Source organism: Triturus cristatus, chromosome 7 (assembly GCF_964204655.1).
Source record: "Triturus cristatus chromosome 7, aTriCri1.1, whole genome shotgun sequence".
In the NCBI taxonomy this organism is placed as follows: domain Eukaryota; kingdom Metazoa; phylum Chordata; class Amphibia; order Caudata; family Salamandridae; genus Triturus; species Triturus cristatus.
Genome location: NC_140590.1, coordinates 538,275,305 through 538,295,042, shown reverse-complemented (window position 1 = coordinate 538,295,042; position 19,738 = coordinate 538,275,305). Strand labels below are relative to the sequence as shown.

At 45.8% G+C, this 19,738-nt stretch overlaps 1 protein-coding gene across 6 annotated transcripts in view; it reads right to left on the bottom strand.

Moving 5' to 3' along the window:
* Window positions 1-19,738, bottom strand: part of EXOC7 (exocyst complex component 7) — a 320,098-nt gene that overhangs the window by 77,345 nt on the left and 223,015 nt on the right. For all 6 annotated transcript variants that reach the window (XM_085616945.1, XM_085616940.1, XM_085616944.1 and 3 more), the window contains 2 exons: window positions 18,683-18,745; window positions 16,491-16,557 (listed from right to left, as the gene is read on the bottom strand). In XM_085616945.1, the coding sequence (XP_085473071.1) occupies window positions 16,491-16,557; window positions 18,683-18,745 (130 nt within the window). The remainder of the gene's footprint in view (window positions 1-16,490; window positions 16,558-18,682; window positions 18,746-19,738) is intronic.

Below are 19,738 nucleotides of genomic sequence, written 5' to 3'. Positions count from 1 at the left end.
TTAATACAGAATTAAAAAAAGCTTCAACTATAGCTCCAGCCCACTAGCAGGGACTCAACCCCCTGCATTCAATTGATATTCTATGTCGAGGAAGAAGCACAAATCTGTATTTATAAGGCAGCATCCAGACCGGACCTTGGACATTTTAATGTTGTGGAGGTACTACTGTCAAATTAACCTGTGTTTGCCAGTTCAAGGAACACTCCAAGTAAGTCTCTTCACATCCTCTGAAGCTCCGATTTGTCACTACACACTAAACAAACCATCATCAAAGAAGGGTAAAACATTTTACCCTTTTTTTTTTTAACAAAAACATTTATTTGGTCATTTTGCAAAACGACAAGCAGTGATCTTGTATTAGCTCGTTGAAGTGGTCGGACAATATGCACATCTATAACCATTTCCATGAAAGTAATCAATCCCTGCGGAACATGCAGGTAAAATAAAAAGAAATTTAAACGATATGCAGACAGTGGGCGAGTATCGGAATACAGCACATAATACAGCAGGTATGAAAAGTCCAGACCAGTGAAACAGTAATACAAGCATGTAGCAAGAGTTAGGAAGACCCCCGACAGCGGCTGGCAGATCCCACTCAGAGGTCCTCCTCAGGGAGAGGGGGTAAGTCTACCCCATGATATGCCGCCCACCGCGACCATATCTTACGATGTTTCCGTGGGCAGCCCCTGGCCTCGAACACTGCAATTTCAGCTCCCATGCATCTGTCCATTTCAGTCTTCCATTTGACCAATTTTTAGACATTAGATGTATCAAACAATCTTTACAAATCAAACATTAATTCTTCCCTTGTTAAGATGTTGCACAATCATCTCATGGAACACCTTAACTGTACTTCGTTTTTTCACTGTTTGTATGGTAGCCTGGTACCAAATTAATTTGTGGTCCTGCAGAGTGGGTATTTACCAGTAATGTTTCTTCATGGTTTCTGTGTGCCACTGGGCTGACTTTTGGGCACTGACCAGCTAGAAGAGATTTGCAGGAATGGGCTACAGAATGGGCAACAAGCAATACACAAGTGGTTATAAGGAGTGGGACAGGACCCGATGATGGGGTTTCATACTAAGGAAAGGTACTGGGTGAAGGGTCACTGCTTGGTGTGGCGGATGGCAGGATCTGGAACAATGAGTGGTAAATATTGGGTGAGAGGCCTCAGCACAAGCAGTGGCACTGGATGAGTCCATGGCCATAATATGATGCTTGGGTGAAGGGTCATAGCAAGGACATTATGAAGAATGCTAATTAAGGAGTTACTGGGTAGGAGATGGAACTGGGTGAGGACTAGAAAATGAATTGATGCAGAAGCCAGTAATTAGATTCACTTAATGTGTTGATAAGGATTCAGACATATTCTATTAGCTATTAAGTTATTTAAAAAAAAAGTCAAATCCACTTAAATTAACACACATCTTGGTCAACTCGTTGTTGGAAATGCAGCACATCAGCAAAACCTAAGGGCTACATCAACAACCCTGGAGGGCCACAAATGATTAATGATTGGCTCAGAGAGCTCTCCAATTTGCTAGACCGATTAGTTTCCCAGTAGAGCACAGTAAAGTGTTACGGTCGTCAACTAACTACCAACTTAGACCAACACCTGCACAATTCAAACCATCTTGATTTAGAACCTAATTGAGAACGACCACCTAGAATAAGGCTCTGTCACCTGTAGCTACCATATGTCAAGCCTGATTAATTATCACATCGGGATCTTTTGCATGTCACATGGATAACAAATACAATCCACTTTAGAAGAAAATGTTACTTGGAGTAATTATAGTTTTCCAGCTCTGGCATTTTTAACAGATTCACTTGCTTAAACATTTCCTGCGATAAGGCATGGAATCTTTGGTGCATTCATAATATGGAGCAGTTTATAACTAACATTTCAACAGTAACCAATACACCCCATTTAGTCTTTATCAGCAGCTGTCAATAAGTTCATAGGCTTTAAAAGTACACCAGAGTAGAATTTGAACTGCACAAATCAAACTGCCTGAATAAATTCCAAATGTATGTTTCTAAATCTAACCACATCCAAAGGACGATATGAGGAGTTGGACCTGCCTATACTGGAAACTGTGATGTGCAAAGTACCCCGGCAAAGCTCTGTCCTCATTAAGAGGAATTGCTTAATTTGTCTAAAAATACTGGAATAATTATTCATCTGTTGGACTATATATGCAAAAGAAGACCTCTTCATCTATGCCCTTGAAATCTGAAAGGCTCTGCCCCAGCTTAAGTGTGCTGATCATCTTTGAGTAAATATCAGTGGTGGGCACAGCTAAACATTAACTGATTAAAAGAACTGTTAAAATGTCAGCAGCAGCAAAAATAGATCAACATGTGGATTAAAGACAGACATCATTTCCATTTTACTGGCCTTCAAAAAAAAAACCAGAAGTTGGCGATTTTGTTGAAACTATCCTACTGCAGTGGGCAGTCACATTATTGCTGAACCAATAACTATCAATATAACAATGACACACATGACGGCTGAAATAAATGTCTAAGAACTGCAGAACACCCTTGTTTCTGCAGCTCAGGTCATCCAAAATTGCACCTGGCAAACTTAAACCCATTGGAAAAGAGATTACTTTCACTTCATTCCAATGGCAAGTACAGTATCAAATTAAAATCTAACATTAAACACATTCAAATGATTGCCAGAATGAAAGGAGGATAAGCTGTACGTGCCGTGTGCATAAGACACAAACGTGTCAGAAATAAGTACTGTCCCTTTTACAGAAAACAAAATGACGACTTTAGTGGAAGACAAAGTGATACATATGACGAAGGTCACAGTTTGTTTGGTTTTGGAGGCCTTGGTGCCTGAAGTGTGTGAGAAAGTGCCATCTTTCTTGCATGTTATGCCCCCATTTTTTGCTGAACTGCTGAATGTACTTTGACTGAGTGTGCCCTGGACTCCTGCCAATCAGGTGCCCTGGGCCTATGTTCCTTCCCTAAACAAAAACCTCCAAATTGGCAAACCCTGGCCACATGTCAGCCCCTGGTAAATGGTACCCTAGGTACCCAGTGCCTTGTGACCAGGGAAGGTCTCGAAGGGCTGCAGCACTCATTGTGCCACCCTTAGAGGCCCTATACCCTAACACACACACACACTGCCCTTGCAGGCTGAGTGTCTGAGTATAAGACAAAACAAACTGTCGACATGGCACACATCCCTGTGTGCCATGCCCACCACCTACACTGCCCTGGCATACATCAGCCGCCCCTCTAGCTGGGTGCCCTATGCCAGTGGTGTGGGCACAGGTGCATGAGCCCTGTGCCCATACAGTACCCAGGTTCATTCCTGGGCACTGTAAGTGCAGTGCTGTCATTTAAGAGTACATGGTGTTGAGAGCTCATCAAACACAAACTCCACAGCACCATAATGGCAACACTGAAGACTGGGAAGTTTGATATCAAACTTCTCAGCACATTAAACCCACACTGATGCCAGTGTGGGATTTAATGTACCAAGCACCACTGAGGGCATCTTAGATGCCCCCTGAAACCTAACCTACAAACCATGTCTGGTCTGGGAGGCTGCCTAGGCTGCCACACAGCAGACATGTTGCTGGACCCCTGGGTAGGAGAGCACCTGCTCTCCTGGGCCTTCAACAATGCACATCCTGGGCGAGGTGTTAGGTCTCCTCCCCCAGGATTGACAGGGGGAAGCTTCAAAGGCATGCCGCCTCTGTGAGCTTCGCCAGGCCACTTGCAACCCCCTCTCTGGCAGGAAGCCTGGCTGGAAACCCCAAATAAGGTCAGGGGATGTGCCAGCCTGCCAACCCCACCCCTACCCCTCAGGTGGGGGAGGCGAGGTGAAGCACATCTCCGGGCGTTCGCCATCTTGAAGATGGGAGGCCCTACCCAATCAGGACTAGGCTATTGCCCCCCTCCCACAGGAGAGTGGCAGAATAGGGGGTGTACCCACCCCAGGACACGGACCCATTGGTCCCTGCCCTTTACCTACCTGTAACGCCCCTAAATCTAGTATTTAGGGGCACCCTGAACCTTCTTTCCCCAGATTGCAGATTCCGAAATACAAAGAAGAGCAAGAAGAAAGAAGACCTGCCCTGCAGCTGCTAAGAAGAGGAAGACACCAACTGTTTTGGCCCCAGCCCTACCGGCCTGTCAACCCTCGAACCTGCTCCTGCTACAACCCGGCACCTCTTGCGGCCAGCAACCTCACAAACCCCGGAGGACCTGGCTACCTTCTGGCTCTAAGCACATGGGACTCCCATGAGCAAAAGCTCTGCTCAAACTCAACATCTAATCCCTGGCATTAGCCCGGAACCGCAAACCCTGCACACTCTGCACCCGCCAAGCCTGGCTTGTGCCGGAGTGAACAAAGACCACAAGGAAGACCCCCCGGCGACTGTGACCCCGAGGCCAGCACCCAAGGACTTCCCTCGACGCTCCGGACGATGCCTGCAGCATCAGAACAAGGTACCCCCCCACAACCGGGATCAACAGAGGGTAAGATTTCCTGACACCAAAAGGCACACCTGCACCCGCGCCCTGCGTCCCCCTGGACCCAACTCCTGGGTACCTACCTATCCTCCAACTACCCAACTTACCTCTCGAAGTGGTGGTGGCACCTGAAGAATCTTCGTCCCCGAGCTTGCAGTCTTTTTCTAAACCGGAGCTTTCCCATTGAAATCAATTGAGCGCCCGACGGCTCAAAAGCACCCTGCACCCAGCCGCCCGAGTGGCCCTGGCAGTGTAACCTTTGCACCTATCTACTTCCCCATTTGCCCTGAGCAAGTGACCAGGAGCCCAGCTCCCACAGCTGCGTGGCCTGCTAGTCAGCAGCCACCAACCAAGTCCCCCTGCCTGCCATTGGATAACATTGGGCCTAACTCTCTCTGCACCCGGCTGCCCCTGTGCCGCTGAGGGTGTAACTACTGTACCTACCTGACCCTGGGAGACCCCCGAGTCTGTGCCCAGGACCTTAACTTTGCAAGTCAAGTACTTACCTTAAAGCCGATAACTCAATTTTCTCCATAGGGTAACATTGACTGGTTTCTTCTGAAATTTCTTCTAAGTGTGGAGTTTTCAAAACTTAAAATATTCACCAAAAATCAGCCGAGTAACGAAAACGAAAATACTCACCTGCTATTAGGTGAGCTCCAAGTGATGGATCTTGGTGCCCAGCACTGACCATGAAAAATATTCATAACCGTACTTACCAGTAACCCAATTTTCTTCCATAGGAAATCATAGATTGTTTTTCTGTGAAATTTCTTCTAAGTGTCGATTTTTGCAAACTTTAAATATTCCTTAAAAATCGTATAAATTGTAAAACGTAATTACTTACCTGTTTTGGATAAAGGTTCCAGTACTGAGTCTAGGCACCCAGTACTGGATTACAAAAGTAACGAGAACAGGGAATCATTGACTGTTTTCTATGAAATTTCTTCTGTCAACTTTTAAAATAGCAAAATATTACTTAAAAATCCTAGTAGTAACTAAGTCGACTTTTATCACTTCTTTCTAAGAACTGTCCTAGGACTGAATCTAGGATCCAGTCCTGGAATTACAAAAGTATTCCTGAAAGTAATCTATTGCAAATAACCTGAAACTTCCATTGAACTCAATGCATTATTGTGTTTAAACTGTGTTGCCTATTGCAACAACTTGTAAATATCCGCAAAAGCCAATTGCATATTGTAAAAGTATTTACCTAAAGCATCTCATTCTGAGAAAGTATATTTTAATACCTATTGTTGGTTCTAAAATAAAACAAGCATATTTTTTTTTATATAAACCATTGGCCTAGAATTCAGTTATTGAGTGTGTGAAACCATTTGCTGACTGAGTGTGTACAACAAAATGCTTTACACTGTCCTCTGATACTGCCTTACTGCTCGACCAAGCTACCACTTTAGAGAGTAAGATTATATCTAACTTTAGCCTCTGCCAAACCGCTGGGGACTGTGGACTCTGTACACCCTGTACCTATTTGGGAACAGTATATACAGAGCCACTTTCTCACAAAGTGCCACTCAATTGCTAAACCAGGATGTACAACTAGTCAGGAACAAGCCCTGAAAGAGGGTGATTAACAGCACAATCACTTAAACACCCTGAAAGAAAAATCAAAAAGGGGGCAGGAAAGAACATAAGATTACATAGTAAAACAAAGATGGAGGTAGAGGAATTTCTTCAGGAGAGGCAGACTGAACATCCTCTCCAAATTACTGTCTAAACAAAAGTATAGTCTTTCCGAGTGTTATTTTAATGTATTTTACTGCGGTCAGAGAATCACTTTATGAACAAGTCTGAGACAACGTTTCTTAGCATGATGATAAACCCTCACCCATTTAGTGTTTCATACTTTATCATTGGGTCCCCCAGCTAGCCCTATGAGACATCCTGGATTGACCCTGCGTATCTTTGCAAAGTTTTAATTCAGGGATACACTGTGGAGAAGGGAGGATTTTTATGGTGATCTTTTGTGTATATAACAGGAAAACAAAATTAAAATGTGGATCTGCTACCACTCAGGAAATAACTTATTTATGACTTTTTGATTGGCTTCTTGCTGCTGGATTCGGGCTCGAGCTGGTCTATGGCCCCTTGGGGTCACTTCTACTTCCAGCTTCGCCTCCATTAGTTGACAGTAGATGTTACATAATTTTTGCTTTCTCTGCCGCAACATCTTCTAGTGTGGGTTTGTTTCTTTGTCAACTTGCCCTCATTTTGAGCAGTATTGGTCTGCGAGACTGCAGTATTTCAGTTTGTGCATTTAGATTTTCCTGTGTCTCTGCATCAGTTTTTATTCCCCATAGTTTCAGCGTTTCATTTACGCCCTGCTGTTCAAATATTATACAAAAGAGATGTTCCCATTGATAAGAGGTGTTATACTGTTGTAGTTTGTCTGTCATAAGGTGAAATTCTGTGTGTTTTTTAATGTCCTGGGAACAGGACGTTGGTATAGAAGACCTATGGCCTTTATATGCTTGTTCTCCTTTGTTCCTTGTGTCATGATTGTTTCCTTTACTTAAAAAAAAAAAAGTACTCTATTGAGGATACGGGCAAGTCTAGCCGCACTTGCATGCCTCAGTCCTATTCTGTGTTCACTGCAATCTGAGCAGGCGGTCCTCTGGCCAGTCTCAGATTTCTCGGGACTTTGCTCTTATACATCTCTGTATGTGATGTCCTTCGAATTCTTACAGAGGACCCCAAATGCACATATTATTCCCATGGGAACGGTTTTCTACGTCTTTTAGTTTAGGTTGCAGTAATGCATTCTGTTCCTGTAGTTCCTGTATGACTCCCAAAAACCTGATATTACTTTTCTGATTAAATGTCCATTAATTTGTGCACATCATTTACTCTGACTCCAAGCGAGTTTAGGCACTCCATCTCTTCTTTAAAATAGGACATGAATTCCTCTTTTAGAGTCCCGACCTCCGTTTTGATTCCTGAAAGGAACTGCTACATGCATTCATGTGCACTGTCCCATTTCAATGGTTACAGGGTCCCTACTTCCGTTTTGATCTCTGAAAGGTACTGCTACATGCATTCATGTGCACTGTCCCCTTTCAATGGATACAATCTGCTTCATATTAGTCGAGGGCTCTGTGAAATGTGAAGTTGCTGAAGATTATTCTTTCCAGGTCCCCTGTTGCGAGAGTAAGTCTTTGACCAACGGTTCGAGTTTTGCTCAGGCACCAGCCATACTTCAGATTTGCAACCAATCCATCTCGTGTGGTCTCAGTCAAGGGGGTGGGGGGTTTTGTTTTGTACTTGCTAAGTTTATGTGCACTCAGAGCGGGTCCTCCACCCCCTCCCATCAACATTTACTTGCAGGAGTGTTTCAGGGGGTTACTTTAAACCCTTGACCCAATTGTCCAGGTTTTAAGAGTACTCCCGTCAAGTGGTGGGGGGGGGGTTGACAAGGAGACCACAGCTCCGCAGGTTGGGTTCTGACAAAACTGTCATTGATCCTACCATCTGTCTCGCACTGAGCTGAAATATACTCCCCAGGCTGGCCCAAACTGCCTAGTGCACTCTGCGTGGGGGTAAAATCGCTGGACAGTGCGACATATTACAGAAAGGTGGCAAAGAGAATAGTGCGGCCGGGCCAGGGCTTCAGTGCCGTGGTAGGCTTCAGAACACTGCATCAGTGCTCAAACTTGCAGCCCTTTGGTCATAGAAAACATGCAGCGACTGCCGGGGACACGGGGGAGGCTGAGGCGACCCTGAGAGCCGCTGCACAGAGGAGTGAGTTTAAGCAGGCAAAATCTTACCCGGCAACTAGGCAGATGAAGGTGAGACCTTGTGGGCCATGCTTGCAAATCGAGACTGAGGCGCCAGCCTAATGAGACTGGATGCAGCAGTAACTGCAGGCCGGAAAAGCGCTGGGAAGTGCGACACATAGTGAAGAGGCGAAGGTGAGGCGAGACCGGGCTGGGAGCTGAAGGCTTGGGTATAGGATGGAGTCCCCTTTAGATTGCTGCACCAGGGCCGAGGATAGCGGCCACAGTAACTGAGTGGTGTCTGCCCGGGGCACGACTAGGCGGAGAAGGCAGCATTACAGAGGAGAGTGACGGCGGGACCCTGCGGGCTGTGCTAGTAGGTCAGGGAAGCGGTCTGACTGGAGTGGACGCAGCCGTAAATGCAAGCTCAAAAAAGCGGCACCGGTTAGTGGTACAATGAGCTGTGGAATCAGATCGCGTGGGGCAGTCGATAGTGACATTTATATAGTGGTGGCTATTGAGCAGTATGCGACTAGCTCAACAGGCAATTAATAAATCGTGATAACACCTGCTCTAGGCGTTAGGCCTACAGATTACACATCCAAACCCCATTCTACTGATACAACACTGTGCTGCAGGACGTTATCCACTGGAGTTCTAAGAACATTAGCATCAAAGACTGTTGCCATTGAGACTTACAAGTACCTATATTACTGGGGGGTTATACTTAAATAGGGGAGTGAGGGAGCCACAGTGTAGCAACAAATACCACTGACTAGCAAATTATAGTGCCACGTGACACTTACCCCCACATCTCGTATTTTTACCTAGTCAGGATAAGAATGAAAGGTACCAGACAGTAGACCTTACCTATAAGCCACCCCTGCTGTGGATCGAGCGAGAACTGCAGGCAGCTATTGCAAAAACATTAGATAGAGACGTATTGTGGCTCCACTGCTAAAGCTCATCATGGGGAAGGCGGATAAGATGCAACCAAGACTCACCTTTGAAATGAGAGGCTCAGCGAAACACCCAAAGACACTAAAGCGGAGGGGGGCAGTCCACTGGGACGATGGAGGGGAGTACCCTAGAAACAACACTCCTGGCCATGCAGAATAACTTGCAATCTATAGACGGAAAGATTGATACACTAAATATACGTATCGATAACATGGCAGCAAAAATCGACACGCAGTCTACACGGATTGCAGAGACGGAACAGAGGATATTGAAGACTGAGGACGAGTTGCAACCTGTAACTTCGAAAAGCTTGAAAATGGAGCGCGTCCTGTCAGTCATTCAAGCAAAAAAGGAAGCCTCGAAGCTCGCTATCGCCACAATAACTTACATATAATCGGGTTGCTGGACTCCACAAACACTGGTAAAATGGAAACCTATATTGAGAGCATGCTGGCAACAGTATTTGGAGCTGAGAACTTGTCCCAACTGCTGGCATGTGCACCGTGCACTCACGGGCGACCCCCTCGTCCCATCATCGTGGAACTCTTTAATTATAGGGATCGAGATGCAGTACGCCGGTTGTCCAGAGAAAAAGGATAAGTCTAAGATCAGGCAAACCAATCATCTTCTACCTCGATTTCACAGCTGCAGTACAGTCGGCTAGGAGAGAGTTCCTGCCAGTCAAGTGCCAGCTACAAAATGGGAATATTCCATATGCCATACTATACCCAGCACGCCTTTGTGTGAAACATCAAGGCCAACAGAAGATCTTCACAACGCCAAAAGCGGCTAAAGAATACCTAAAGACACTTCGCCTGATAGGCAAGCTCAAAGCACAGCGGATGTAGACGATGAAGAAGTTTAACCACTTTGACTGAACACTGTGTCCCGTCTCGAACTGCGTCGGTGCAATGAGAGGACATCTGAGAGCATGGCGGTGATCGTGCCGTCATGGAGGTCGGCAGAGAACTGAAGACAGAGTCTGCTTGACTGGAGATGGTTAATGTTTGCTCCTAAGAAGCCAGCCACCTCCGTACACCTGGTGGGAGACTGGGAACCTGGTGCACCCCCGCGAGGGAGCACCCCAGATGAGTCAAGCACATTGTGCTACAATTTCTTGTTTTAGTGTGTAATGCTAATGCTGAAATGAGTATGTTTATTGTTAACCAGGGATATCTTTGACCAGTTGGGGTTGCTGAAGTGGGTTTGGGGGAGTGGGTTGTTTATATGTTGTATACTCACACACTACATACCAAAACCCACACATTACATATATAGTTTCCCGGAAAATACACTCACAACAACATGAAGTACATGCACCATTCCCACGGGAACGAGATGACAAGACAAGGAGATAGCATAAAATGATTCACATGGAATGTATGTGGTCTTAATAATCCTCGTAAAGTGAGGTTGGTGCTCAGATTACACTAGGACAGACACTCGGATTGCACTGTGGGCTCACATTGGTCGCTGTGTCGGTTAGCCTCCTCCTACTCCACGTACTCGCGGGGGTACTATTATCGATCAAACAGGGGTCCCTTTTGCGCTTGCGAATCACTATACAGATGATCAGGACAGGCTTATATTTGCACGAGGAATGCTGGCGGGCACGGCTGTTACATTAGTTAATACTTATGCACCAAATACAGATGACCTTGCATTTTTAAGACAACCTGGAGACAGATACTCTCTGCCTTGCCAACACATGTCATTTGGTGCGGGGATCTCAATACATATTTCAACCAGGGGGAGGATCGCTCTGCCGATACAGAGTGGCATGGGAAGTGGGCAGCCAAGGTGATCCGGGAGGGGATGGAGGAGAACTTGCGATGGTTCTTTTGCGGCTAAAGTTGCCAAATGTAGTCAGGGTTGGACTGGCCATAGCGGGCACAGGGAGTTTCCCCGGTGGGCCGCCAGTGTGGGGGCCGATTTTGTTACAGGGGGCTAGTTTTGCAGCATATATCAGCCCTCTGTAACAAAAGCAGCTGCAGTGCTTTACGCACGCACAACCCCCATCTCGCCCCAATCCACCCGCGGCCGGTCCAACTCAATTGCCAGGGCCAGTGTGCATTCCCATTCCTGCCCTGGATGTAGCCCCCGCACCATTTACTTGGGTTTTCGCCTGGCAGCACTCCTAGATGCAGCCTTCAAAGAGGAGTTGAGGAGAGCGATGGTTGAATACTTTCCATTAAATATAGGTTTTGTCGCTAGTAGGAGCTCTCTGCGGGAAGCTTTCAAAGTAACAATACGCTGTACATGCATAGGCACACAGGTAGGGGTACTGAAAACCATAAAGACACAGTTAAAAAATACCCTGGAGAGGAAATATGAACATCAACCGACAGAAGGGATATTGGCATCTATTAGGGAACATCTGACAGAATTTGATATGCTGGAATAACAAGAGACAATTAATGGCTAAGCGACATATCGCACGGGCATATGGTGAGGGCGGAGACCTGGACACAGCCTCGCTTAAAAACTGAAATCACATAGGGGCGCGGAGTCCGTGGTCCATTTAGTCAACAATGAAGGCACCGCACACTACTCCAACTCAGATATTCTGGAGACTTTCCGAAAATTCGATGCAAGATTATATAAGTCAAGGCCCTCTGCATCGTCGCCCGAATTAGGTCAATAATTGGAGGAGGTGGCACTGTCGTGGCTTTGGCCAGGGCAGAGAGAATACTTAGTACAGCCAATGACAGTTGAAGAGGTTAAGGAGGCTATCCGCGCCCCACCGAATGGTAAGGCACCGGTATAGATGGAATTACTGGGAAATTCTATAAGGAGTATATTGAACTGCTAGCCCCGCAGCTACATGTGGTGTATGAGGAGGCCTACCTCAGCCACACACCACAGCCATCCCCGAGAGAGGCACTGATAGTGGCAGTGCTAAAACCAGACAAGGCCCCGGCAAGGTGCTAGTCCTATAGGCCACTGTCTCGTATTAATATAGATGCCAAGATTCTACTCAAAGTACTTGCAATACGCTTACAGCCCCGACATCCCACCTAGTGTTGCCGGACCAGTCAGGTTTATACCTACACATAACCTGCACACTATAATGCCGCTGTTACAACAGTCTGAGCCCACTTGTTCAATGCAGCTAAAGCCTTTAACTATCGTGTGGACATACATGTTTGTAGTGCTAGGCCGCATGGGGATGCCGTAGTCTTTTTAAAAATGGGTTTGTATCTTATAATGCCCTACGGCACGAGTACGTGTCAATGGGCACACATTAGGTGTTATCAAAATTGGCGTGGTGACGCGGCAGGGTTGCCCCTTGTCGCCACTCCTATTTGTGCTAATAAGTGAGCCACATGCCTGCATTAACTAACAGAAACGTGTTGCTGTGGCCCTTAGATTCCACTTGCGACCATTGAGCATTTCACTATATGCAGACAACATTTGGTGTTATACATAAGAGACCCATCCTCCTATCTGGCCCCGGTTATTAGAGAATATGTAAGATTCGAGCACTACTCAGGTTGTTTATTAGTTGGATGAAATCCATATTTTTAGAGCAAACACCAGAAACACAGTGCTGTGATATTGAATATCTACTGGAGCGGGCAACAGGTCCTGTTAAATACTTAGAGGCATGGGTGTATAGGGACCCTACTGTTGTGATACGTGAAAACTATGGTAAGGCGATATCTAGACACTCCCACTCTCCTTGGCAGATAGACTAGCTATCATTAAAATGGTGGTACTACCACAATTCTTATATCTATTTATTAACATTCCAGTAGTGCTGTCCGAACTATTATGGGCAGGTAAAGAGGCTGAGGGTCAGCTGGGAGGTTCTCTCTCTACCGTACAGAGACGGGGGGTTTGCATCTCAGATTTTAAACTGTACTATCTGTGCGCACAGGCACACTTCACGCACTTCTGGTACACAGCGCATGATTTCATACTTCATGTGGCGGTTGAGCATGATGACGCAGCCCCAGTCCAACTCAGGGCTATTCTACCGCACAAGCGTAGTGAGATTTCACGCACCAAGATAAACACTTTGCACACCACATGGACTGTATGGTGCGTGCTGTTTAAGCGAGCAGGGAAGGAGCTGCTATATGCTCTGGCAATGTCTCTGGTACATAACCCGGACATAACGGTGAAACAGGAAAGTAGATCACTCCAGTTGCTACAGGAGGCGAGGCTACATACTATTGGCGGTTTATACAAGAATGGCAGCTTTTTGACATTGTCGGATGCCACGGCGCTGCGAGATAACACCCCACTATTCACCTTTCTTTACTACGGACTACGAGCAGCAGTGCAGATGCACAACCCACACTTTCCCAGAGAACACGACCCTCATGGCACTACAGGTGCTGCTCACCAGACCGACACGCCAATACCTTATCACCAAATGATATGCTGCAGCACAGAAGGATGGGGCACTGGGAGGTGGGAAGGCATTGGTGAAATGGGACGCAGAGTTGGTAAAGCCCAAGGGGGGTGAAGACTTGAGATACTGTTGTGAACAAATAGCCACACTAACATCAAATTGTAACTTACGAATAATACAGTTTAAATTCCTCCACCAAACGTATTAAACCCCTATGCAATTATAGAAATATGGGTTTGTTAAAATCTGGTTTGCGATGTCAACATAATCGGCGCCATCTTGTCCCCTCTCAGGCCCGCACGCTCCCTCAAGCAGTAGCCATTTTTGAAAGCGCCATGGCCCCTCTGCCCCTCCCCCCCCCGCCGACCACCAGCGCGTTCCCTAGGTGCTGCAAAACATCCCCCGCGCGCCGGTCACCCCCGCTCTCTCATACATAGGCCATGAACCCTCTCCTTCTGCGCGACCCTGCCATGAAACCACATCCCGCACCTGGCCAACACCTCATTTTATCCCTTACATGGTCATACATCCTTTCGGTAACCCCTTCCTCCACGCCTGATCGTCCGAACTGATCCCAGGCCATCACCTAGCCCTACGGACGCAGTTTTATTGCCCCTACTGTAAAGGAAGCACCTCACATCTAAGGGATTGCAGTAGATCAAGGCCCCCAACCCCTGTGACCCGATCAGTCGCGCTCACCCCCCCGGGAATTGGCGGAATGCCCAGCTGTGTGATAGCCATCTCCTGCTGTGGGTGGGGTGGGGACTTCTACTGTAGATATGTGTGGGAACGAGCTTGAAGTGGGGATTCCGAGGATGTTCTTTCATGTATCAAAGCAATCTCAAGAATGTGCCATGTACAATAAACCGTGTAATAAAGCAATAAACTTGTGTATAAGAGGCCAGGCCTCAGAGATGTGGGCAGAGCATCTCGAGAAGATTCCCTGTGGGTCTGATCTGATGTGTTCTCCTCCGGAGAGAATAAACCTTTGTTTCTTGCCTCCCAGTCTTCAGCGCCTGCCTCTTTTATTGGTAAATCATCGAATGGTATAAGAGGCGATTACCGCCGGGCAATACTTGAAAGGTTATCGACTGAAACTGCCGCTACCATTTAACAGGTTAAAGAGTGACTACAACTGTGTCTGTTGTGGGACCGAAGAGGCAGACTTTATACATCTGGCATGGTGCTGCCAGCGTGTAAGGCAATTCTGAGGGCAGGTCACAGACCTGAAATAGTAGGAAAGTGAGTGGTGTGTGAGCCGTCAGTTTCTCTACTGGGATTACTGAAGGACTTAAGGTTACTAAATAAGAAACTACTGTGAGTAAGCTTACTGTTAGCAAAAAGCAGAGTGACATTGCATTGGGGGAGTAAATCTCATCCAACTAAGACGGCATGGCTGGCTGACATGGCACACTGTAAGAAACAACTTGAACTATAAGCTGAGGAGCAACCAATTACATCCAGGCCAAAAGATTATTGGAGGACACTGATGGCTTATTTGCAATCAAACATCAGGAATGGTGCGTAAGGCGTTGAACAGAAAACACTAAAGTGCTAGCATTCAAGATGTATACAATATCTGAAATCATTAATTGCACTAAATATAAATATGCTGACAATCGAATTTTTTCGACAAACAAAAAAAAACGGGGAGTGAATGTAGACATGATTTGTAATGGTAATGATAATGTGTGGGGTACTGTTGGTATACGACATATGTTGATTGTATGTTATGTGTATCATGATATACTGAAAATAAAATAAAAATAAAAAGGGTATTCCCTTCAAGGGAATGTGTCTCACAATCCCAGTCCCACTCAATTCTCTGGTTGTGATTATTGCATGTTACTCGCCCGGCTGTCTTCGTGTATTTAATGAAGCGGATTCAACAGTTCATGCTCAATGCTAGTTTGTGCATCTTCTCCAGCACTATGGGTGGCGGGCACTGTGGCTTTGTCGTGGACAGCTTGAACCCCTGATTGCCTAGCATCACCTAGCACTTTCATTTGTTTACTGCTGTGTGCATCACAGCTTCAAGGCAGTTCTTCTGGTTGACAGTCATGTGTTTTGGAGCAATGCCTGGACCCTTAGTGGCAACTCTAAGCTCTTCCCAAGTCCCAGGAGGTGTTTTAGCTTCCCGGGGCTTAAGAACAACTGTAAAAACAACTGGGAGAAGAAAACACAAAGCCGGCATCTATTCCATTCTCGCTCCAGCCATCAAGAATCTACTTCGTGAAGTTCTTAAATTCAGAACCACCTCCACACTAAAACAGTCCTTCACTAGGGCTTCCACCACTGGATGAAACCTTCCGTTTTTGGATTAAAAACACAGATCTTGCTGTCCATAATTTCTTAACTAGCTTGCACCAATTTACCTAGCAATAGCTCAGCTCCCAACATGTTATGCATTTCCTTTCTTCAATACTTTTTTTACACATATTAACCTCGCCTCTCCTTAGGCAACCTACTGGTTTTTCATTTGGGGCACTGCATTATCTTTCAGTCCAGGTGCACAACTAAAGAATATCACATAAATAAAATAAACATGGCAGCAGAGATAATGGCCTAGCAGCACAGTTTTGCAGCTAAAAAGGACCAAATAAGGTGGATGGGGAAATGTTTCTTGTTGTCTTAGTTTATTGTAAAAACACCACATAGTGCTAGCCTTATGATGGAGAATATATACATGTAAAAACAGGTAGAAAACTGCATGCCTGAAAAGCATGCATACACTAGCTATAAAGCTTTATTACAACTGAGGAGGGAAGTGTGCTTCTGCCTGACCTCACCTTCCAGCCCAAGAGCAGCGGCATACTTAGGATGGAAAGGACAGCGTCACACATAGGATGGAAAGGGCAGCATACTAATATGTAAGATGGTGTATGCATGACTGAGATGGAAAATGCAAAATGAGGTGGTGCTCAGTAAGGTGCAAGTACCTTGGGAGGCCAGCATGGCACCAGCTGTTTCTTGGAAATCCAGGAGCTGCTGGAGGAATAGGATTGCCTACAAACAAGATCAAAGACAAAGAAGACATGATATTTAAGTGGGCAATTCAATCCCTTGCTCTTGTGCAGAGGCAGAGACAAATGTACTACTGCATAATTACATTTCCTTTCTCCACCAAAAATTGTAATCAAGAGGAAAAGAAAACAAACATCAAACCACACCACACCCAAAGAAACCTATATTCTAAGCCTTGAAACACATGCACAACAATCCTTGATGGTAAGCTTTTTTCTGTACAGAATTGTTTCATCAAACCCGTCCATTCAGACACTGCATACTTTGCGTTTGATTAGAAGCAGGGATGCCAAAATGACCGGGTCAAGCAACACATTCCCCCAGAATGGGGGAATAACCATGCTGAGCCAGAGTTACTGGATCCCAATCTGTGTGGTTATCCCCAATTTCAGGGATAATTGCACTCCCATTAACCACCTGGCCTGAGCAGCTGGTGAATAGGAGCTGTGGGGGTGAAGGGAGTTGTGGTGGAGGGGTTGGAGTTATGTTGAGAGAGTATGAGGGCTGGCTGGGGAAGCATTGCATGCACCTCCCGTCTTGTGATTGGGGGTCAGTGGCTGCCTGAACTGTGCCAGCAGCCTCTGTCTGGCCCACTTTTAATTTATCAGATTGTGTTTCCACCCGTCTAAGTCTGGCCCAGTCTTCATGCACCTGGTAATCTTAGGTCAGGAACACTGAGGCAGATGTGATTGGATGGACCAGTATCCTACGCAGAGGTATTGCTTTATCCGACCTGTAATAAGGTCCCAAGTCTTTTCATCGGCTGCTAAAACAGGAAGATGCATGGTTATCTGCAGACTACTTTCCACAGGGGGAGACTCAGACAGACATTCCAATATTACACTATTTGGAGTTCAGTGGATAAACACTTTTATTTAGATGCCTTGTTTTTTTCATGTAAACATGCACATGGGTATTTCAAGACTGCAGTTTGCTTAAAAGACAGTGCCGCTGAGAGAGCAGAGGTATAACTGAATTGCCCCCAAAAGGAAAGATAAACATTTTGTCCTGCAGATTTAAGTCCAGTAGAATAGAAGGCATTTCTAGAAAGCCATGTTTACAGCTGCAACGTCTATGGGTTTAAGGAAACTAGGAATGACTAATAATGGCATTTGTGTGATGGTACATTGCTGTATAACCATTTAAAGCAATTCAATGTCCATGCACTGTGAGAGGGGACCAAGGGAGGCAAACACACAGGCATGATCCACACTGATTGCAGGAAGAAAGAGCTCAGACAGGGAGAGAGCAGACCCGAGACCCATACTAGGAGCTACAGTGCTCCATGGGGTTTAGAAAGAGACCTTCAGGCAGCTACTCCAGGCTTTACATTGATCTTGGAAAGCCACATTTAAATGGCAATTGGGTAGGAGAGCAGATAGAGACCGCCTACAAGAGAGGTCCAGAGTATGTTACCAGGCCTTATGATGGCCATGCTAAGTACAGAAAATAGACCCGACCCAGACAACCATGCCACCTAAACCTTCCAGGGTTGAACTGAAGAATATCGATTTTAATGTGATTAGTGGCAATGTATAGGAGTAAAAATGTTTTAAAAAGACCAGTTAAGAACTTTAGTGTCATAGAGATGAGAAACTGGAGTTGACCTCGCAGGCAGCAGAGCGGTATTAGATAGAGACAAGTTAGTTAAAATAGGTTGACTACAAGCTACAAAAGCCACCAAAATCCCGTGCTAAGAACAACCTTACCAATGGGTGGGACTGAATACTTCGAGAACTATGAAAACTCCTATTCCAGTGGCATGAAGAGGAGGTTAGGAACTATCAGGGAGAGTATGTGGTTGGCCAAAAAGCAGTGCCTGGAACTGCAGAGCACAAGTGGTGAGTGGAGACCAATGCAGAGGAGAATGGCCACCCAGTTAAAAGCCTCCATACCAAGAAGGTGAGTAAGAAGAGAGCACAGTTAGGAGATGCAAAGTTCAATGAAAAACAGGAAGCTTAACATTTTATAAGAGTATTTTAATCACCCCAGTGTTAGGGAGAAAAGAAGATCCAAGGCAATGCAAAGAGATGTGATACCCCTGAAGTTATCAAGAGTTCTGAGTCATGACCAGAATTGATCTTTTATTGGGAAAACTACTACTTACGTTGCTTGTGAGTTCATGCACTGTGCCATCCTTCGGCATATTATACTCCTTGTCTGGATCATTCTGCAAACAAAACAAATATTTGGGAGGTGACTGCATGTACACAAAAGCATCATGCACAGGCATGAGCTCAGTGAGATGGACAGGGGGGCAATTATCCACAAAATCATTTAACGCACAAAGATTCTCCGTAGAGTTCCCAAGGACAAAAACAAGGACAGAAATGAGTGCAGGAAGGTAGACCTGGAGAGAGACACAAAGACCAAAGGAATACAAGTAAACAAAAACATCAGTTTCAACTGGCAGATAAGGTGAGACTGTTGGGAAAACGTAAATGTGTACAGACATGAAAAAGTAGATGCAAAAGTTAGGGTACGCAGAGGAGACCAGGCAGAAAAAAACCACACACGAAAGGGCACACTGGTGAGGAAATGTGGAAGGACAAACATCTTCGAACAATTTTTATGCAGTATTATTCAACAATTTGAAGAGTTACATTTCCTTCTTGAAAATGAGAACAGGAGATTACTTGAGAAGTGAAATTCCCAGCATTTCGACGAACACATTATTCATCTATATATAGGAGTGACTTTCAAATGTTGACATTATGCATATATATCAAAGTAGAAACAAAGTGAGCACTACTACAGAGGTTTTTAGGTCTTGTCTAGCCAGCACGCATGCGCTGGCTAGGAGAGGGCCTCTTGGAATCACTTCAGACTTCCAAGAGACTTCTACGTGTGGGTCTGCCTCCTCCCACACATCCCATTGGCCTTTGAGTGTGGCTTTCAATAATTGAAACACGCAAATGGCCAAAGACAGGTGCATGTAACGCCTTCCCTCAAAACTTTCACTCCCATGGCCTAGGGGTCTCGGGAGCGAGCAGCGGTGTGCATTGCCAGCTGCATTCCCCCCTGATCTTTATCTTGGCTTTTGCGGCCGCGCTTGTTATTTTTATTGCGCCCTCAAGCCCACTGCTGTGCTCTGTTCTGCTGGCCCCACCCTTGAAACTTTCCTGCCTCTGGCACTTCTCCCAGTCTGCCCTCACACTCTGGT